Consider the following 22,295-nt stretch of genomic DNA (forward strand, 5'->3'; position numbering starts at 1 on the left):
ATGCTTTGCAGGGGATGCTGCCCCCCAGGGCTCAGGGTCAGTGGCCCCTCCCCAACATCCCATGGGTCCTCCTGGGGCCCAGCACCCCCCGCCCTGCTGTTGCAGATACCAACTGGCCCTGAGGAGGGTTCAAGGCAGCGGCCGGTCCTCCATACCCACAGCCACAACCCAGGGCATCATTCCCACAGCAGCCTGCCCCCGTGATGCCCCGGGCACAGAGGGGGCCACTGCAGGCTCAGACCCAGACCACACAGCTGCATTTGCACCTTCAGGTCTCAGACTTGAGCCTGGGGAAGCTTCGTGGGGCAGAAATGCTGTGGAGGCCCTTGGCAAAGACCATGTCCCATGCCTCCAGGACCGCTTCTCCTGGGTCCATGCAGCATCAGTTTCAGCAGGGGCCTGCATTCAGGGGTTCACCTGGGCCAACTACTGAGGCACACATGTTCCACGGGTGGTGGCCTGAGGAGGCCCAACTGCCCTCCACCAGGAACCCCTCCAGGGACAGCAGTGGGGACATCATGGGGTCAGACGTACAGACCCAAACGACAAGCTCATTTAACTTTTCACTTTTATTTATTTTAAGCAATCTCTACACCCAACGTGGGGCTCAAACCCACAACCACGAGATGAAGAGTCGCCTGCTCTTCCAACTGGGCCAGCCAGGCACCCCAAGGTCATCTTTTACCTCGGGTCACTTCATATAGCACGCCACCTTGGACACTGGGTGAATGCTCTGTACAGCACGGATCTATTTCTACCGCTGACAAAGAGTTTTTAATAGTTGAGATTTCACATACGGCGAGAAAACCCACATTAAGTAAAATATTTGCTAAGTAATCTGCCTCTTGAAAACCACAGGAAACACTAAGTGTTTGGGTCAGATACCAGCTGTGGACTGAGGCAAGGCCTGGACCAGCACAGCAGCGTGGCACTGCCCCAGGGCCCACAGCTCATCATGAGGCGCCTCCACACTGCACAGCTAGCCTGTCAACCGCCTGAGACGGACGTGGGTTTCCAACAGAGACAAAGCACAGCATTCAGGAACAAAGATATAATGGAAGATGTTGTTCACAAGAGTGAGTTAAATACACACAGTGGTAAATTATAGAGCAATTTTAAATAAACTGATCAAAAACCAAAGAATGTCGAAGACATACAAGTGCATGACTGCACTTGAAGCCCTATAGCCCTGGAGTGAGATCAGAGCACCTCAGCCTGGGACTCACACACACACCACTTTCAAATGATGTGCAAGTGAAATCATCAAACGGGCTTGATGGGAGCCGTATCCAGCCCACCGGCCCGTCACTTCCTGTGATGCCCGAGCCGTGTGCGGTCTTCTAGGGAAGAGCCCATGCCGGACATGGATGGATCAGCTGTGAAAAGGAACGTGTGTGAGCCCATCTACAGGGTGAACCACAGATCTGGACCAAGGGTGAGGGAGCCCCGAGGTGCACAGAACCTGCCTGTCAGGGCTGACCCCCCACAGGGCTGCTGGGACCTTCCTGTGGGCATGAAGGGCATCCGCCTACAGCATCTGGGAAGCCAGAGGTGGCAGTGGGGGACCCAGCCTGGCAGGGCTGTGGAGGGAAGTAGGGGGAGGGAAAACCACCTCAGGATCACACAGGACAGGGTGGCTCTTCAGGGGAAGGGTGCCACCTTGTGGCCAGCCAGCAAGCAGATGCTGAACTTCAACCTCAGCAAAATGAAGAACCCACGTTCCTAGGAGGGACCGCTTCTTCCCACGTGGACACAAGCACATTTCAAATGCTGAGGCTGAACACCACATCTCCTGGACCCCGCCTGTGTCTGTCCTTGGCCCGCTTTGGGGCCCCATGGCAGGCCCCCTGTCCCTGCCAGCTGGGTGCAGCTGTGGGAACTGCCCCTGCCTGGTGAGCCAGGGCTCCAGTGGACCAAGAATGCACGCAGAATATGTGATAATCGAGTTTTGTATTTGTAAGTGACCAAATCTAATAAAATGAAAAACAGGTTTACTAAAACAGGTCCAAAAGACGATACAGGAGATAAGCTATAAAACCAAAGCGTGAAGCCCCTCCTCGACACCCAAGTTCCATGGTCCCCAACAGACCCCAGAGTGAGGTCAGGGAGCTGAGGATCTTGCATCTCCTCTAAATCCAAATTACACACTTTGGTTTTGTTTTCCTTTTCAAGGTTTTTAAAAAGCTAACCCCAGGAGTCAGGCAGGTCCACCCTGCGCTCGGCGGCACGTCCAGCCAGCCCATGGCAAGCTTGGGCCCAGTGTCCCTCGTTTTTGATCACTTCTGCTGGCCACAGCATATGGCTCACTCCTGCGCTATGCTTCTCAGCACATACTTGACCGTGTAGGCAAAGGCTGCAAACCCAACTATAACAAACAAGTTCGCCAGGGCGCCGCCCAGGAGTCCGTGGTGCCGGTTGGCCTGCTGGAGCCCTGCAAGGTGCGGCCCAGCCCCTGGTGCATGCCCATTGAGGAGCTGAAGCCCATTCTGACCATGGTGTGTTTCCCCATCTGGAACCACATCTGGTAAGGGGAGAGCCTGGGGTCGGCTACTGAGTTCGTCTTGGGCTTTCTGTTTTTGTTTGATTTCCTAAAATAAAAACAAAGAAACAGGGATTGGTCTAAACTAACAAGTTCCTTCAGGACTAGGAAGAGTCCCAAGATCCACCAGGAGCATGTGCTCAATCCCAATAGCCACTCTCAGAGGTGGGGACTGCTGCTTGTACAGAGACTTGTCACAATCACCAAACCTGCACCTCCCTGGCCCTTGACAGAGTGGGCCCAAGAGACATGGGATCACCATGGCCTGTACCTTAGGGCAGCCCCCTGGCCCCAGACCAAGAGCAGGGTCCATGCCAGCCCCCCATGGCATGCAGTCCACCTGAGGCGCTCCAGGCCCTGACATCCAAGTCCTCCCAGCCCCTGAGCACCTTGAGGAGGGGCCTAGGCTGCCCACACCAGTCAGCCCCACACACATGCATGTGGACACAAGTGCACTCTGTGCTGAGCATCTGCAGCACAGGGACACACAAAAGCACCGTCTTCTCTCTGGAAGATTTGAATCTGAAAGTGCTTCCAACAAGGAGGAAGCAAGACTGCTCGCTTCTATTCCTTACCTCCACGACTTCAGGGAATAATTCACAAAAGACTTTGTCTTTCAAATTAAATGCTAAACTTTGTGCAGCCAGTTGTCTTTTCTAGGAAAAAAGAGAATAGAAATATCAGCCCAAAAACTAATTTCAATTCTTCTGAATCCTAAAGACTATTTTATCCTCAAAAGCTGCTACCCTATCATTGAGAGCACTCAATAAGCTTTCTCTTCACAACAAACTAATTTAGTCTTATTAAGGCTTATCTTACCAGTACCATCAATTAATAACATTAGACTTGATTCCTACTTAAACACTGGGGAAATAAAAACCAGTTCACAAGGACTGCCTGCCCCTCCCAAGACCCCAGAGGAAGCTCGGCCAGCTCTTCCCACTGCTGAAAGGAACTGCCAACATGCAACCATGCTCTCCAGCCCTCACCGTGAAGTCCGACGTCTCTATGCTGCCCAGGGTGGGGCCTTTCTCCACCATGAAGCTAAGGAGCCCAGTCAGGATGGTGGAGACAGACCAGGCAGGGTTCCACGTGTCTGGATGGAAATCCGTAATGGAAAGACACAGCCTGAAAAACAGGGACCCACTCAATATAGCACACCCCCAGCCTGACCACACTCACACTTGAGAAGCAGAAATGCCTTACCTCGTATTGCACTTAAATCTTCCATTGGGTGTTATCATATAAATACTAGGAGGTTTAAAAGGAAATTCTCTGGGAAAAACTAGTTTTCCGTGGTAATAGCCACCTGTATCAAAACAGAGAAAGAGCCTTGTTACAGTCCAAAGCACAACTCCTGTAGGGGCAAATCCCTCGCGCTCAGCCCCATTCCAACCTCCAGGCTAGCGTCCCACCCCACATGTTCTCCCCTATCTCTGTGCCCACCTGCTGGCCACCAGGAACACAAGAGTCTTGCTGAAGGTCTCACTGGGGGCTCATGACCACAAATTAGGAGTGGCCCTTGCCCTGCATGACTAATGCTCAACCAACCTGTGCCCTCTCACTGAGAGTAGAACATCAGAAGAGAAGCTGCACCAGGCCCCTTGCTGGCCCCCTCCTGCCCTCCTCTGCAGTATGTCAGCTGAGGTCACCCCTCTTCAGACCTCCTCTCTCCTGCACTACTCATTTCTTCTCCTCCACCAAACTACATCCAGCAGCTAGCAAAACTGCTGTCATTTCTCCCACTTTAAATAAACCAAAAAACAAAACTCTGACTGCCACTCCCACCAACTCCTGACAGTTGCTCACTCTCCTTTATGGAACATCCCTGGAGAATCTTGTCCAAGTCTGCCCTGACAAGCTCTTCCTCCCACCCTGGTCCTCAACCCTGACATTGACATCAGCAGACCTCCCCACTGTGGCATTCCCGGCCCTGTCTCCTTGAGCCCCACCCTGGCATGGTGCCATCCCCATCTACCCCCCTAAGTGCTGGCCACTGACTGGCTCCTCCGGTGCTCCCCCTGACCACTCCCACTTCTGGGTTCTCACAGCCTCCCGTGACACGGGGGTACAACCCACGGACGGACCAAGAGAGAACACTGCCCAGATAGGTCCAAGACAGAATTTCACTTATTTCAAACAGCAACTCCACCCTCTTAGCCATTCAGACTAAAATCTGGGAGGCCTCATTGCCACCCCAGCTCCCTGGCAGTCTCCACCACCATTTCACACCTAACTCCATCAGCAAATCCTGTTGGCCGCACCTTCAACACTTTGGGAGACCTTGCTAATCTCACGGCATTCACTCCTACCCGCTCACCTCCCACTCCTGCTGGCCTGAACCTACCTGAAGCCTCACACCCTCCTCTCAGGGCTGCACTGGGAGCCTGCTGGATATGCAGACCTTTGGGCCCACCGCAGGCAGGCTAAGTGGAACACACACTGACAGGATACCCAGCGACATGTGCATATGCATGACTGCTCAGTGAGGCTTCACGAGCTGCCTTGACCTCCACCTGGGCTCCCTGCTGTCCCCTGCACCCTGGGTGTGGTCCCACCTCAAGAATTGGGAGACACTAGTCCCAAAGCACCACACATCTCTGCTCCAATGCCACTCTTGGGTAGGAGCACCCCACCACCTCATATGGGCTTCCCACCAGACCCCTGGCCACCTCACATGGGTACTATATTCTACCCCAAGCTCTGCCCGTAGTGGAGGGATGACATGAGCTAGTAGTGTCCCTTGTAAGGCCAACCCAAACAGGCAGACAAGTCCATCAGTGAGTAACTAACACTATAAATGATTCTTGGGGCACACTCACTCAAAATCACAAGAAAACCCAAATTGGAAAATAATCAAGCGATACAAACAGGTGCTCTCCCCAAGAGGAAGCAGGAACAGCCAAAGTGCACTTGAACCAGTTGGCTCAGTACTACATAGGAAATGGCTGCCATGTGTAGCTCAGTGGAGGGTAGTGGAAGGCAGACACGGCCTCATTGCCTGAGTGTGAACCTGCAGGCTCCTGAGGAAACCTGCCAGGAAAAGGGAATTCTCAATACTTGCACTGACCCAGCAACTCTACCTCTTGTCATCTACTGGAAGAATGTGAGGTGAAAACCTCCCAGCGAGGGAAGGGCTCTGTGCAGGAGCCAAGCACAGGCAACCACACAGGGAGCAAACACCTCTCAGTGCAAACTGGAGAAGCAAGCACTCCTCCCCATTTAGGTGAGGACCTTCAAGGGGAGATGATGAATTCTGGGAGGATCTGTACTAGATGGGCCAGGAAGGCACATCCTAAAAGGTGAAGAGGCAAGGCAGGGGACCTGAGAGGATGGAGCCTCACCCAGAGGTCAAGTCCTCAGGGAGCACAGGGAAGCATGTCTCCCATGGCAACAACTCCCACATCCTTCCTTCCAAGTGTCCACAGAACAACGAGCACAGCCTTGGTAAAGCCCTAGGCAGAGAAACTAGAGAGCACTGTGGCCCTGGAAGGAGGCCAGGGAGAACAGCGCCCAGCATGATGCTGCATTTCAGTGCCGCACTTCCTCCACTGAACTGCTTTTGCAAATAAGGGAGTGGGGGTGGGGGGAGACCTCCATTGGCCACAGCTGTGCTGGACTGTTCCTGGTTCTCTACTCTGTTCCACTGACCTGCATTCCCGCATTCCCTCCTGTCTGCTCACTGAAGCTACATAAGTCTTAAAATCAGGCAGAGAGACTCCTCCTACTTTATTCTTGTTTTAACTATTCTAGATTCTCTTCCCTTCCGTGTAAGTTTTAGAACAAAAATCTTAGAATAGGGATCCCTGGGTGGCACAACGGTTTGGCGCCTGCCTTTGGCCCAGGGCGCGATCCCGGAGACCCGGGATCGAATCCCACATAGGGCTCCCGGTGCATGGAGCCTGCTTCTCCCTCTGCCTGTGTCTCTGCCCCCCCCCCCCCCTCTCTCTGTGACTATCGTAAATAAATACAAATTAAAAAAATTTTTTAAAAATCTTAGAATAAGTTTGTGTATGTCTACAAAAAAAAAAACCTTTGTTAGGACTTTGACAGAATTGTGTAAAATCTATAGATCAACAAAGGGAGAATCTTTAGCAACACTTGTACTAGCAGGAAACTATTTCTGAGCTGTTAGGATCCGTGTGCCTGGAGCAGACCAGGAGTAACCTGGCTATGGAGTCCAGAGCAAAGACAGGGTCAGTGGACAACCAATGCGGAGTCAACCAGACATGCACAGGTAGAGGAGCCATGAGAGACTGAGAAGGAAGAGTCAGAACATCCAGAAGTCAGGGGAGCACCAAGTGAGGAGGAAGCCAGAGTCAACACTATCCAGGTCCACAGAGCCCCAGACACTGAGGTCTGAGATCTGCCCCTTGGATCCCTCTAGACCCGAATGAAAGTGGTCAGCAGAAGGCAAGGCTGAAGGCTGCAGAGTGGAGGAGGGGATGGGCAGAGACGAAGGGGAAGGATTAGGTACTGAGGTGGGCAGTGAGGGGAGGAGAGGCAGAGGAAGGGAAAGAGGAAGAGAGAAGGAGGAGCAGCAGCAGCAGGAAAAGTTCTGTATCTGAAGGGAATCTTGAGGCAGCCTGAGGACCAGAACCAGCAGAGAAATTGAGTACCAGACACAAGGAAGCATTATGACAGCATTAGGTCTGGAAAGAGGGCATGGTGCCTCTTTCTGCAAAGTCAGGAGACCCCATGCAGGCAGGGTGTGGGTGAATGGGGGTCTCCTGCACCCCCAGCCCTGCACACCTTCACTCCAGGCCTGCCCTCTCCTCTCCCAGCTAACTGCACCCTGTCTAGGTTCATTTCCCACAGCAACAAGCCTGGTTACAAAGTTAATAAATGTTCACTACTTATTTGGAAAATACTAAAACTACAAAAAATAAACTTAAAAATCAGGCACAGGATATCCCTGGGTGGCTCAGTGGTTTAGCCTTCCGCCCAGGGCATGATGCTGGAGTCCCGGGATCAAGTCCCACATCAGGTTTCCTGCATGGAGCCTGCTTCTCCCTCTGCCTGTGTGTCTCTGTCCCTCTCTCTCTGTGTCTCTCATGAATGAATAAATAAAATCTTTAAAAGAAAAAAACAAAAAAACAGCACAATGCCCCTTGTGAGAGAGAACACGTAGTCTTAACAAGCATTTTAACATGATCTGTACAGACGGCCCTGAAGCCTGTTTTTTCCTTTTTTTTTTTTTAATTTTTATTTATTTATGATAGTCACAGAGAGAGAGAGGGGGGGGGGGGGGGGCAGAGACATAGGCAGAGGGAGAAGCAGGCTCCATGCACCGGGAGCCCAACGTGGGATTTGATCCCGGGTCTCCAGGATTGCGCCCTCGGCCAAAGGCAGGTGCTAAACCGCTGTGCCACCCAGGGATCCCTGAAGCCCGTTTTCTGATGTATTTCTAGGAAGCCCACTTCAAGACCATGAAGCCCACGCCATGGCTGGGCATTAGAGTCCCCAACATAATACTAACATACCCACCCTAAGACAGGCTTCTGCATCTGTTTCCCCACAACAGGGACTCCTGCACCCAAGGAGAGTTCTCAGAAAGCTAGTGACACATATGCCAAATGTTCTCCAGCAGCTGGACTGTTTTCCAGTGAAATCTTACGCAAAACCCCCATGTCAAGGTAGATGTCACCCGAAGTGAGGACTGCCCACCTGGCCACAGCTCTGCCCTGGGCCTGCCCTGCCATGGCTCATCTCCCAACCTGGCCTACACCCTGAAGCTGGCATCAGGCTCCCTGAGGACCTCTGACTCGTTGATCTAATCCCAGGTCTACTTTGTAAGACACCAGAGGACCCTGGGTGGCATCACCAGATCAGCCTCAGCAGCAGTTAGGAGAGCAGAGGTGCCAGCTGACCCAGAGCAGATCCTGCATCCTCCCTAAGCCTCAGTACCCCATCCATAAAGGGGCCCACCACTTAGCTCAGAGGGCTCAGCAGAGTGAGTACCCAATAAACACATCTTTTCTCTGACAATACTCATATTGATCTGAACAAACCCTAGGAGAAACTGGCCGCACTGTACTGCTCACCAGGCCTGTCTTCCAGCTCTGATCCCACTGAAGTCAGTAGCTGGGTCAACTCTGAGGTTCCAGAGAGCCCCTGAAGACAACACAATGGTAACACCAAACACTTCTAGGATTTGGAGAAACACCAGGATGGATTCCAAGGAAGTCCAACCTCACTGATGCACATCCCAAATAGAGCATAATTCACAAATACAAAGGGCTTGATGGGAGAGGTATATTCAGATAGCAAATAGCCCCTTGTTCCTCTCAAATCAAAGACTTACCTTCATAAGGGGTCATCTCTGGGCCTCGGACCACATAGTGCCTGAGGGAGAGAAGAAAATCAGCTGGCTCTGGGGATGGCAAATTCTCCAAATTCTGAGTCACTTCAAGGCTGGGGTTGGTAGGATCCAGCCAAAACTAGACATTCACAAACATTCAGTAGGTGAACTTGTACTGCAGATGGTTTAGTCACTTTGTAACAGAATCTTAGAAACTGTTTCTCCCAGTTTTGCCACAAAGTACTTTTGTGTCCAAGATGCAAGAAACAAATCCTCTCTAACCACTGCAGTCACCTGAAAAATTTTTGATGTTAATTTCACATACTTTCTTGAAGTGTACTTGGAAACTTGCATTCTTCATTCAGTATGCCCAAACATCATGAAGTAGGCAAAGCAGGGAGCAGCTGGTGACAGGAGGGGGGCTCTGTGTCCCCCCAGTCTGTCAAGGTTCTGGGAGAGCCAGGCATGACCTCAGAGCAGCTATCCTCCAGCAGGAGGAACAGGGACAGCCCATGACCATCACTGAAGTCCTCACACACAGCCCAAGCCCAGGTGGGGCCCACATGCCTCAGACAAAAAGCACCCAGACACCATTCTCCCGTGCAAATCAAGAGGTTCAGCTCTATGTCAAGAAGTGTTTGGACTTAAGGACTCAAACTCTATGTCAAGAAGTGTTTGGACTCAAACAAAACAGAAAAGCACAAAAGAGAAAGTAGAACCAACCAGAAATGCAAGACCAGACACTAACCCCTCTTCCCACAAACACCATTTTAATGCTGTGGACCATACACCACCTATCTGCTAGCTGATACATTTTACTCCAAAAACACTGCCATCCCATGTTGGCCGACCGGGAACAACTCTCAGAGCTAACCAAGTACATGACACACCCAAGAACATGGCCTTAATTTGTCACAGCTCCCAATTCCAGTGCCCAACTTGAGAACACTGCAAAGGGGCAGTGAGAGAGTACAGAGAGCCCAGCAGCCTGAGCACCAGAGCAAGGAATGGGCACCAGTGACTCAGAGGCCATCCACAGCCTGGCAGAAGAGCTCGTCCAGGCCTGACGTGGCTGTCCTTAGCCAGTTCTGGGGAGAGGGTCTCACCACCCCAACAGAGCCTAAATTCTTGGTGCTAAAAATAGGATTCATGCTGAAAGGAAGCCTACCTTCCTCCTGGGAGTCTGGAACACTGGGAGGTGCCAGGCAGAGGTGCCTATATGACCTTCTCCCACTGGAAATCCCACACCCTAGGTCTCTAACAGGCTTCCCTGGTGGACAGTACCTTACTTTTGTTGTCACCAAGTCCTGTGAGTGCCCATGGGGATGGGAAGCTTGTGCCTGGTATCCTAGGGACCCTGCCCCCAGTGCCTTTTCCATTTGCTGATCTTGCTGTTTTTACACTGTACTAAAAAGGTTTATTTAGCAGCAGATCCTCCTTGTGAATGACTAAACCTGGGGACCTGAACTCATGGGTAGGGAGAGGCTCCCCAGACAATGAGGATATCCCTGCATCTGCCAATCCTGTGTGTGGGGCCATGCTTGGTTTTCGTTGCTTGGGGGCAGGGAGAGTTCTGCTGTAACACTAAAGCCTCGTGCATACAAGGCCCACCTCACTTGCCATGGCTCTAAGCTGAGGGAGGTGGATCCAGAATCCTTGCACACCTGTCCAATCTGAAAAGTATTTCTTTGTAACTCAATTAAATCCATGTTCTCTGGATTTAAAAAATTAAAAATTAAAAAAATTAAAAACTTTAAAAAAAAAATGGTTTTCTTTTTTTAGACGTAGACTCCACGCCCAATATGGGGCTTGAAGTCATGACCCTAAGATCCAGACCTGAGCTAAGATCAAGAGTCACTTAACCAACTGAGCCACTCAGGCACCCCTAAAACACACTTTTTAAGATCAAAACACAAAATACCTTTCAAAGAGAAAATGCTTATTACCATTTCAGCCCTATGCTTTACTTCCCCCAAAATCACCAACAAATCTCATAATGGCAGCATTTCTGTAGAAGCACATAGCCTACTAAGACCACACTTGAACACAGCCAAAGAATCACTACAAAATAAGTATCTGTGAGGTACAGAACCTGTCATGTCAGCCCGAGGGCTGCCCAGGCTAGTGTCTGGTGCTGAAGTATTAGGACCGCTGACCCTCTGTCACAAACTCTCCAAGGCAGGAGAAACTACTTCACAGCACCAAGAGGCAAAGAGCAAGAGGAGAGTCTAGAAATGCAGTGTCCCCATCAACAACTGTGAGACCTCCAAACCCCAGAGCCTCGCCTATGGATCCCGCAGACCCAGCATCCCACCCCCACCCCAAAGGTATTCTCCATCACTCTCTCTCTCCAGCCCCCGCATGCAGGAGTTAAGGAAGACCCCATCATGGCCCAGGCTGACAGCCATTATGAACACAACCAGGGCATATCTGTAGGAATCAGTGTACTGGCATCTGGAAAAGGTTTAACACACCTTTCCCAATGCCAGGATGGGAACACCAAGGCTACCCAACCAAGCCAGCAGAGAAACCAGGTGACAGTCAGTGTGGGGTGAATGGCAGTGCAGAGCCTTACCATTCAAGAATATTGGAAGGGAGGGGCTCAGCACAGATATAAGGTACCGGGTCCTTCTTAATTCGGAGATAGTCCTGTTTCAGCCGCTGGGTTGCTGTTGTTGGAGCTCTTTTATTGCTGTTGCTGCTCATCTATGAAAAACAAACATTTCTGTTTACAAAGAAACGAAAGACATGCCACTGCTTCCCTCACCCACAGATGGCTTGAGCAGTCCCACAACTTCTGCTTTCATTTCTGCAGCCCATCATCATGCACGGTTAATCCCAGCCACCCAGAACCCAGGCCTGCAGGTTGTCCTGACTTGCCCACCCACTCAGACGCCTGCAGGACTTGCAGATTCTCCTTTTCCGTCTGCCCTGCCACAACCTTCACTTATGTAATATCAGATGCAAAGATTAAACACACACACACACACACACACACACACACACACACACACAAAGCCTCACTCCTGTCCTCAAAGAACCTAAATGGAGAGAAAAACCTAATTTAAAGGGTTCTAAGTAGAGGTCTGCAGAAGCCAGCCTGGACCAGTGCTCCTGGGTGACTGGGGATCTCTCTACAACTCTGTGCAAACAAAACGTCTATACCACGGAAATTAAGATGCACCCCAAACCAACCGCCACCAAAAGCCTATTGTTAAACATTTTCCAACACATCTACCACTGGTCAAAAGTAGATAGGAGGTACAGAGTAGCAGAGACAAGGTCTCTCTCTCTGAGACTGGAGAGAGGAGACGCTCAGAAGTCTGACACACATGCTGGGAAGAGGGAAAAGGAGTACCCTCCACACAGAAGGAGCTGCATCATGGGTCCAGGAAAGAGCACTGGGCCAGTGTGTAAGGGGTCACAGCACAGTAAGCAGAGATTGACAAGGCTGGTCAGGGAGGCAAGGCCAGGCAGTCAGGCAGCACAGCAAAAAGTTTTTAGGCCCAAGCCTTACAGGAGATCAGATTTTCTGTTAGATCACTTGGACGTGGGGCACCTAGGAGGTTCACTGACTAAGTGTCTAACCTTCAGCTCAGTTCATGATCCCAGGGTCCTGAGATCAAGCCCCAGGTCAGACTCCCTGCTCAGCGGGGAGTCTGCTTCTTCCTCTCCCTCTGCAACCCCTGCCAACCACTCATGCATGCACGTTCACCCATGCTTTCTCAAATAAATTAACAAATAAAAATCTTTTTTTTAAAAGGGAAGAAAAAAGATCACTTGGACAGTTCAGCGAAGGTCAAGTGGGAGATGAGATGGCACAGGAGGACAGCACTGAAGGCTAAGGACCAGGAGCGAGGTCACAGCCTCACTCAGGAGGAGGAACGTGGCCTGGCTCAGGGGGCCCTGGGACACTTCAGCTATGCTCAGAGGCAGAGGGGAGGGATGGTGAGAGAGAATATAGAGCGCCCCACCCTCACAGACATCAGAACAGCTCCAACTCGAACTGCTACATAAACTGAAGTTTCCCATAAGATGGCAAGGCAAAAAAGTTCTGCTGCTAAAAATAAAGTGTGAAAGTCACTGGTCTAAAATATGACAGAGACAGAGGACACGTAGGGGTACGCAGGAATGGAAAGGAGAAAGGAGCTTCCAGGCTACAGTGGTGGCAGATTGGAGCCATACCTGTCCTGCTCTCCTCCAAGCTACTGACGCTGCCACTCAGAGATCTTAGCCCATCTTGCCACAGCACTGGACATCAGGGGTCAGGACCTCCACCCTGACCTCTGGCCTGCACAAACCTGAAGTGACTCCACCCCCACCTCCCACCATGATGCCTGCCCCTCCTCATCTCCACCTCAGAGCCTCTGCGTGCTCATTTCCCTAGCAACAGCCACAGCTCCCTCTGCTCCATCAGGTCAGAGGTCTGCGGACTCCTGTCCTCAGAACACTAAACCCTTAAATGACAACCAGGACTCAGCATGCTTACTCTACACCCCAGGGCCTGCAGAGCAGTCCTCTGCACACCACTGCCCAGCGCACTTCTTTGGGGCCCCTAAGTTTCAGAGCCTCTGTTCCCCTCCTCCTCCCGTTCCCACTCCACTTACCCTAATGCAGGGTCTCACTACTTCTCCCATTAACCATCACAACAGCCTTCCAACTGGCCTCCTAGTTTCTAGTCTCGCCCCATTTCTGTCCATCCTGTATACTTCAGTCAGATTAACTTTTTCCACCCACAGTTCTGATCACAGCATTTCAAGATTCCCCCATAACCAAGCAAATAAACTTCAACACCTCCCCCTGCCTCTAAGCCCTTGACACAGGAGTCCCAGCTAGTCCTCCTAGTTCCCAACTCTCAAAACCCCTCCTTAACCTAACCATACAGCTGCTTCTCAACCTGGTTTCTACAGGCAGAAAAATCACTTAGGCCTTTTCTGGCCCAACTCAAAAGTGAAGTCCCTCAAAAGCCTCCCTGATTTCCCTAGTCAAATGCTTCCACCAGCCTCCTTGCAATCCAGCTCCACACCACGCAGGTGCCTGCCAGGCCCCAGCAGAGATCCTGGTGAACTCACAGCAGGAACAGGCTGCGAACAGCCTGAGAAGGGAGTGCTTTCCCGCACAGTACTGCCCCCAAGCTCCTGGCCAAGCCAAGTGGGCCAGGTGGCTCACCTGGGAACAATACCTAATAACAAACACAGCAACAACCCAAAAGCAGAACCACTACACCAGACTTGTTTAGTTTCTTTTAAATGGTCACCGTGAGGTTAACGCTCTGCCATATGTAAAACAATTCAGTGAATAATTCAAATACCACTATGTTTGCACAGGCTGCATGCTTAATGAAGGTTACTGGACAGCTGCACAAAACTAAAGGGATCCTGCCTGGTCAGTCACAAACTTCTCTCTCCTTCTTACTCCCAAAGGCATGATCTTTAAAATCACATTCATGATCAACTACTCAGTTCATAAAAAAGAAAGGGCTCCCCACCGACCCCTCCTTTGCCTCACTCAGGGCCCCACGGCCTCTCCAGTCCACAGCATCTACACACACTATGAAGCAGGTCTCAAGTTCCTGCAAATCCCCACAGACAGGGCACATAGAGTAGAAGTCTGAAAGAAATAGAGTGCAGACATTTAAGACAAACAGCATGAATAACCAATTTTCACATACAGAAACTGAAAGAAAATAGCCTGAACCAACATCCCAGGGCAAGAGCCCCTTCAGCTTCCCATCGACACACTTGTCATGGGTCCAGCATCCATTCACCCTGCTCCTTTTCTCTCCACACATCTCTCCTTCTCCGTGTAAGTGTAACTCAGTGACAGTGTGGCAAGAGACCTTGGCCTGACCAGTCACCAGGGCATGTGACACACCCAAGCCCACAACTTTCACGGAAGTTTCTCCTTTCTCCACCAGGATTGCTTCACAGGCTGGACAGACTCCCGGGGGCTGATGGAGGCGTCCCCATCATCATTGGTGCACCTGCCTGAGCAGGGAACTGCCACAGAGGTCAACACCTCCAAACAGTGCCGATGACCAACTGCAAGTCCTAGGCACCATGATCCGACCCTGCCTGACGGACACCACTGGTTTTTCAACAAGGCCTCTTTCTACCAAAGCTAGACTACACCAAGTTCCCCTCATTGGGAATGGACAGAGCAGCCCGCTCCCCTGCCGGGGGAGTTCCTGTGCACCTACTAGCGCTACTCCCCCCAGGCTGCGGCACTGCCTCTCTACCAGCTATGCCAGGCCTGAAAGAGGCCGGGGACCACAGCGGTATTAAAGACAGACCAGCTAGTGGTACCGGCTGGGAAAAGAGCTAGAAGTGCACATGTGGCCGGACGTGGAGAGGGTGCAAGCGCCATCAGTGCTGGAGCGCGGCCCGGGGCCCAAGCGGGGCCACCGACTGCGGCTTCCCACCCCGACCACCTGAATCTTCTCTCGGCTGTTGGCCCAAGAGGCCTCGCCCCGGGCGCACACACACCTGCCGGGATTCAGGGAACGAGCCGCCGGGCCTGAGGCGGCGGCGGGCTCAGGAGCAGCACCCCCACCCCTGACTCCGAGGACATTTACACACCAAGATCTACGCCGGCTCGTCCTGGAGGTGCCCGCAAGCGCGCCACTAGCCCGAGGCCTCTCCGCAGGAGCCCCAGCCGCGGGGCCAACCTCACCCCCACGCTGACCGGAGGAGCACCCCGGCCCGGAGCCCCGGGCGCCCCGCCGTAACCGACCTCCGGTTCCGCGCACGGAGGCTCCAGGCCAGGGCCGCTCGAGCGGCGGGTCGGGCGGAGACGAGCCTGGCAGCGGCCCCGTGCCCTCCGCGCGAACCGGCTCTGGCGGGGCGGGCGCGCGCTCACCTCTCCCCGTCGCCGCGCGTGGGCCGCCGCCGCGCTCAGGCTCGCCGTGGTCGAGGCCGGAGCAGGGAAGGAAGAGCCTCACCGCGCCGGGACCGAGGCCACCGCACCACCGCAGCGCCGCCACCACCTCAGCTTGCAAGATGGCCGTTCCCCGGGCGGGGGAGGCTGAGCCCCGCTTCCGATTCCGGTGCGCCGCGCTCGGGGGCGGCCGCTCTAGCCGGCCGGGCGGACGTCGCCTGCGTCTCGCCGCCACCTCCTACCCCTCTCGGCCGGAATCCCCCGGGCGTGCGCACTGGCCGGCAGCTCCGTGGGGCGGGGCCCGAGGGCGGACGGTCTGCGCGTGCGCGCTGACGGCGGCTCCGCTGGGGGTGCGGGGCGGGGTTGGACCCCTGGGCCCTCGGGTGACGTGGTGAGCGGGCGCTGACCCATCCTTCCGACGTCCAGTGGGCGGCCCCGGGGACTATCAGCGGGCGCGGGATCCCGGAGCCCTCCCCACGAAGGAGGGTCGCCAGGGCCCGTCCCAGCCCGGGCAAAGGGTGACCCCCGAGGTGCCGGGTGAGCCGCCTGAGTTCACGGGTACCCCGACTCTCGCACCGGCCACCTTCCAAAGAATGGGGCCAATCTGGCCAGGGGCACCCAGTCCTGTGCCCCCTTAACAGAAGAGCGCCCGAGGAACTAGCGTCCCCTGGGCCCCTAAGGGTCATGTCTGGCCACCAGGGAGGCGTGAGGTTGGGGAGCCCGGCCAGCACCTGTACCAGGTGGGGTCTGCCGGGCAAGCCTGTCCAGCCCCTGCCCGTGGGGAGAGCCAGCCTCATAAAGATAGTTCCAGGTTCCCCAGCTGAATTTTCCACCCAGCCCATGAATAGGGTCATTATGCAACAGTGGACACTGCACTGAGGCTTGTTTCTGCTCCCACGGTCCCCTCCCTGGCCTAGGGGAGGGGGAGGCAGAACTGGCCACCGGGCCATGGAGCATGCCTGAAGTGGGCAGGTGGGGATGCCGCTCCAAGGGCCAGCCACAAAAGGACCCTGATTGCAGAGGCCTGGAGCTGGTCCTCTCCACCTCCTCAAGTCGGCCATGGGGAAAGGTTTGGAGGGACATGAGGATGGCACACAGGAGGTAGGAAAGTTGGTGTCTGAATGCAGGGTGGGGTGGGTGGCTGAGCAGGCCAGCATACTTACTGCCTACAGCCCTCCCTGGAGAGAAGATCCAAGACAGGGCCGAGTGGAGGCTGGGAAGTCTCTCTTAGGTGGTGTCAGGGGAAATGCTGTGTATCAACTAGGAGGCGGGTGGTGGTCATCAGCCTGGACATATCTGGAGAGGCCATTGCTATGCTGTACTACATGGCATATCCATGGGATAGAGCTGGGGTTCCAAACCCTTCACCATGCCTAACTGCCTCTGGGCATGGGCCACGAGCCAACCAGGTGACGCATCACACTACAGTTGACAGTGGACACCAAGCACCAGCAGGTCCAGCCATGGCCGCTGGCAGAGGGCAAGCACCATGCTTACCCTTGAGTCTGGCCCACCCAGGGAATCTCAGGCAGGATCTAAGCAGCTGCAGACCTGACCCCAGGCCCTGGGCAGAACCTGGAAGGCATGCCCCTCATCCATTAGTCTGCAGCCAGGCAAGTCAGCTCATGGCAATCCGGCCTGCTTCCGCCTTCTACCCCATCACCCAGCCCTGGCCTTCCTTCCTCCTGGGGAGCCTGGCGGTTTCCAGAGCTCAGCCTCGCACTGCCATATTCAGCATAGCCTTCACCCCTCCACCTCCTCCGGGGGTTCTCCCAGCCCCACGCAGGGCAGACCCAGCTGTTTTTAGCACACAGAAAGTTACATAAGGGAGGCCACAGCAGGGCACCTGGGGTTTAAGCACAGGTGTGTCTGGCACACGCCCACACACACCTGCAGAGTACAGGCAGTGACAGTGCAGGGCTGGGGCCTCAGACAGGTAGAGGCCCTCTCCTGCCTCAGTTTGTCCCAGTGTAAAATGGGGGTGCCAACTTAATGTGGGAGCATCTTGATGGGAAGGCTCAGCTCAGAACTCCTCGGCATAAGCCCCCAACCTCCTGATCACCAAGCACCCCCAAGTCACACCTAAGGGCGAAGGTGCCCGAGACAGATGTGGCCTGCAGGTCCTGTGAAGACCCTCACCCTACAGCTCTACATATGCTGCCTTCCGGGCCAGCCCTCCGACCATAGAGCTGATGGCCTCAGCAGTTGAGACAGGGGTAGGCAACTAGGCTGGTGGCAAATGACAACGAGACCTTCTTAAATCCCAAAGCCATCCTTTTGGAGCAGAAGCTGGAGCCAGCCCTTCCTACCAGACTTCCAACCCCTGCCGCTTCTGCCAATGGCCAAACTGCAGGAAGAGGAAGGCTGTATTCGCTCCTGAGCATCTTGAGTGAGAGCCTATGGCTCTGTGTCAGAAGAGCTGCCAGGAAACCAAGAGGGTTAGAATCAAGAAAACATCCCCTACCAGTTGCTGTTACCCGCCCCCTCCCTGAGCACAACTTGAAGGCCTCGGTCACATCTGACCAGTAGAGCCGCTTGGCTGGGGCTCAAGAGAGGGTACCAGAGAGCCAGCCTAGAGGTGACCAGGCAAGAAGTGTGCACACACCCCAGCCCTTCCAGTGGGAGACAGCTGGCCAGACCCTGAGCCCCACCCACCCCCAGCTGGCAGGAGGGACCTCAGGGAGGTCTCCTCTGTGCTGCTGAAGCCCCTGCTTAACCCTGTGGTCAGTGTTTGGGGGAGTGGGGAGGCTCTACGTTTCTCCTGGAAGCAGATAGGCCAACCCCCAGGCCCAGGGAGGGTGACCCCCACCTGCCCGTGCCTACCAGGAATCCAGCACATGTGCAGAGCCTGTGGGCTGTCACACCACAATCCCCTAGGACCAACTCTAAGCTGCCCCCAAGGGTAGGGCCACCCACAGGTAGACAGGCTGTGCTTGGGGTCCCCATGAAGCCCCAGCACCAACAGTCCCAGGTCAGCCCCAGCCTGGAAGGGGATGCCTCGACACCCTAGGCCCAGCCGCAGGGAAGTCCCAACTGGGGTTGTACTCAGGAGGTGGGGGCTAGACATCCTACTGTCCTTCTGGAGAGAGGGTGGATGACATGGGACCACCCACCTGTCCCTTCCCTGAGGCATCCTCACACTCCTTCAGTACAGCTACTGAGGTGTGACCACATGGGCCTGTCCTGTGTCAGGAGCTGGAGTCACCCTGTCCTGCTCCAGCCTGCATTCCTGCTCCTCCCCGGGCCAGTGAGGCCTGGAGAGGCAGGAGAAGGGATGTTCCAGGAAGGGAGGAGGGGGCTGCCAGCCTCACTGCCCCTGGATGCAGTCACTGTATCCTGGTGAGGCAGCCAGAGATCTCTCTGCCCTCCCTGAGGTGGACTCTGGGGTGACCTCCTCCCTTCCACTGGCTGCTGGCCCTTTGGCAGTCCTCCAGGTGTCTCCCCAGGAGGAGGGAGGGAAGGTTTGTGCTTGCTGCCTGGATGAGCTCTGACATGAGTCCCTCAGGCACAGGTCATCATCACAGGGGAGCCTCTGCCCCTGCCCCTCTGCCTGCAGGGCTCCCTCCCCCACAGGAAAGTGGGGTCTCCAGTTCCCTACAAGCAGCCCTGGGCTGGCAGGAACTCTGGCCAGACTTGAGCTCCCCAAGGCAGGAGACCCTGGGACCCTCCTTCCTGGCTGCTCACTTCTTCAACCTCCTGAGCTGGGAGCCACAGTTCCTTCCTGTTCTAATGCCCCAGAGCACTCGGGCCCCTCTGCTGCTAAGAGGCCTCCCCTAGGCCAGTGTGCCCCCACCCCCTCGATAATGTAGCCTATCCCACAAAGGAAAATTGTTCCGTGGCAGAGGGCCTGAGACACCCCCAGGCCTGTGCTGAGTCTGGAGGCTCTGAGGGGGGACTTGGGGAGGGGGTATCTATCGTGCTGATCCCAGCTGGTCCCACTTCTGAGCCTTGAGCAGGAAGAGGAAACTGAGGCCCATTTTGTACTTGAGGAAATGGGCTCTGAGAGGTGGATTGATTTGGGCAAGATCACAGAGTCAGTGACAAAGCTGTGATTTGCATCCACACCCTGGTGAGTCTAGGGCCTGCTCTTCCCCAGGGATGACTTCCTTCTCCCAGACATCACCAGTGGCCATCTGCCTCCTTCCAAAGCCCCAAGGCTGATTACCTCACCCTCTCCCCGCCCAGAGCCAAGGTCCTACCAGCAGGGCCTATTGGGAGTGAGGCTCCCTCCATCATCCCAGTCCAGGCCCTCAGCACTGATTTGGGGTGGGGTGTCAGAACCTAGAGCCTGCCCTGCGGGTGCAGGGGGGCCTGAGCCACACCCCAGACCTGGGACCAGGCTGAGGGTCTGGTCATTTGGGATGGGGAGTCCTCTGAGTCATGCTGAGTCTGGGGTGTACAGATTGTCCTGCCTTCAGCACACCCTCCAGCCTCACACAACCACACTGAGGTCAAAGATTTCAACCCCAGGACAGGGTGATCTGGACCTTGAGTGTGTATATGGCCAAGACACATGGTATGTCCTCTTCGTAGATGCCGTGTCGTCTTATTCTGCAGTGTTATCAGTGGGAACAGTGAGCTGTGTGCCACAGGGCACCAGGTGCCATCTCCACACCCAGGCCCTGGGTTGTTCCCACAATTAGAGCCAGTCCCAGGGGCTGGGTGGCTGGCCCTAGACACCTGGGTTCCAGGAGTGGCACCCCTGCCCACCATCCCTTGGTCACAGACACCTGTGGTCAGTGCTGGCAGCGCCCCCCAGAAAGGGATGTCTCACTCCCTGGCCTATCAGGAGTAGAGCAGGCAGAAAGATAAGGGTCCAGGGCCAGGCCAGGTCTGCTGGGAGCTGGAAGACCAGGTGTCTGACCCTAGGGAGATCCAAGCTTCAGGAGTTGGGGGGGATGGGAGGGTCTGCTCAGAGAGAGGTGAGTCAGGCAATGGGTCTCAGCCAGTAAAAGCCTCTCCTGTCCCTCTAGAAACCAAGAACCCCTCATGCCCAGGTCTTGCTTCTGGGGCTCTGGGCAAGAAAGGCTCACCCAGGGGAAGGACCCCCAGCCCTGCCCCTGTGGCTTCCCCTTCCAGGTCGGGAGAGGGTGTGTCTACCCCTGTGGCCTGGCCCCTCCCGCCTCCCCCACACCCCAGCCAGCCTGGTACAAATAGGAGGCAGCCTGGCCAGTGTTGGGCCACATCCCACTTTGTCTTGTCACCCACTAGAGCTGTCGTCATGAGGCCAGCCACCGTGGGACAATGAAGGCTGCAGCTTCAAGGTATACGAGGGCACCTGTCATGGGCTCCCCTTCCCATGCTGGGGGGCAGGGAGGGGCATCCTCGGGGTCTCTTGGTCACACAGGCCTGCTGACTGAGGGTTTGGTGTATGTGATGGGCATGTGTGTGTGCGTGTGTGCGCGTGCACGAAGGGGTCACGTGGCCCTGCCGTGGCTGTGTCTGACTCCAGATGTCTCAGGCCCCTGAGTGCATCTGGGCCTCCATCCCAAGTGCCCTGACCCTGCCCCTATCTCAGGAGACGCCAGAGGCTCTCTGGGTCTTCATGATCCCCATCTTACTGCCCTAGTAGCCCCAGCGGGTGCAGGAGGAGGCTGGCTGGGGCCACATGTCTAGAAGAGGGCATACATGGTTACTGGACTCAGAAAGAACCTTCTGGAGCCTTTGTGCCTGACCTATAACATACGGCTTAGGGTCCTTCTCATTCTTGGAGGCCCAGTGTGATCATGGGGGAGTATATGCAGGGGCAAAGCTCTATGTGATGTGAGACCCAATATCAGTCCCCGGCACTGGCAGGGCTAGCAAGCCTGGCCTTGTCAGGGTCCCATGTCCCTGGGGGAGCCCTGGGTCTGTGCCTCTGTATCTCCAGGGCCCTCAGGTCTCCACCATTGGACAGCCCACTGGCTTTCACTGAAGCCCCAGGTCCACAAGCAGGGCTTCCCTGGGGACACAGCTCAGTCGGCGAAGCCTCATCTAGGAGCCCATACCACTTGAACAATACCCAGGCCTGACCCTTGGCGCAGCCGTGGCTGGAGCAGTCTGGTTCCGTCAGCCCCAATCAAATGTGGCCATGCTGGCCACTAAGGGTTGGTAGAGGCCATTGAGGCCCAGAGTCTAGTCTTTCTGGAGCCCCCAGACCTCCAACGTTGGCTCTAGGCCCAAGGACACCCCAAGCAGGTCACCTGGCCTGCCCCTACCTAGAGGCCCCTGCCCTACTGGTGTGGACAGGAACCTGGACCTACCCAGCCTCAAGCCTGCCTGTAAACAGTAGAAAAGCTGCCCCCCTGCTGTCCCTGTCCCCACCAGGCAGACCCAGTACTGGCTGCAATGAGACCTGCCTACAGAGGCTGGCCGGTGCCCTGGCAGGTGGCTGGGGAATCGCTGTGGGGCTGGACCCAGGCCTCTGATAGGGCCTCAACAGGCTGGGCAATGCCCCCAGCAGCCAAGCGACATGACTGAAGTTCCTGGGGGCAGAGAATGGAAGACCTGGTGGCGTGGGGTGAGGAGGCCCACATGGAGTCAGGCTGGGGCACAGGCTGGGGCCACACTAAGCTTGCTTCTTGGATGCAGGTAAGAGCC

General features: G+C 55.0%; 1 protein-coding gene across 1 annotated transcript; it reads right to left on the reverse strand.

The window, feature by feature from the left end:
* Window positions 1–554: 554 nt before the first annotated feature.
* On the reverse strand, window positions 555–15,882 carry UBE2J2 (ubiquitin conjugating enzyme E2 J2). The gene is made up of 7 exons (XM_041772282.1): window positions 15,699–15,882; window positions 11,416–11,546; window positions 8,844–8,884; window positions 3,746–3,848; window positions 3,529–3,667; window positions 3,115–3,195; window positions 555–2,588 (listed from the first exon to the last, which is right to left on the reverse strand). The coding sequence occupies exons 2-7, from the start codon at window positions 11,544–11,546 to the stop codon at window positions 2,304–2,306; spliced, it is 780 nt and encodes a 259-aa protein (XP_041628216.1). The 5' UTR covers window positions 15,699–15,882; the 3' UTR covers window positions 555–2,303.
* Between the last annotated feature and the right edge of the window lie 6,413 nt (window positions 15,883–22,295).

Source organism: Vulpes lagopus, chromosome 10, assembly GCF_018345385.1.
Source record: "Vulpes lagopus strain Blue_001 chromosome 10, ASM1834538v1, whole genome shotgun sequence".
In the NCBI taxonomy this organism is placed as follows: Eukaryota; Metazoa; Chordata; class Mammalia; order Carnivora; family Canidae; genus Vulpes; species Vulpes lagopus.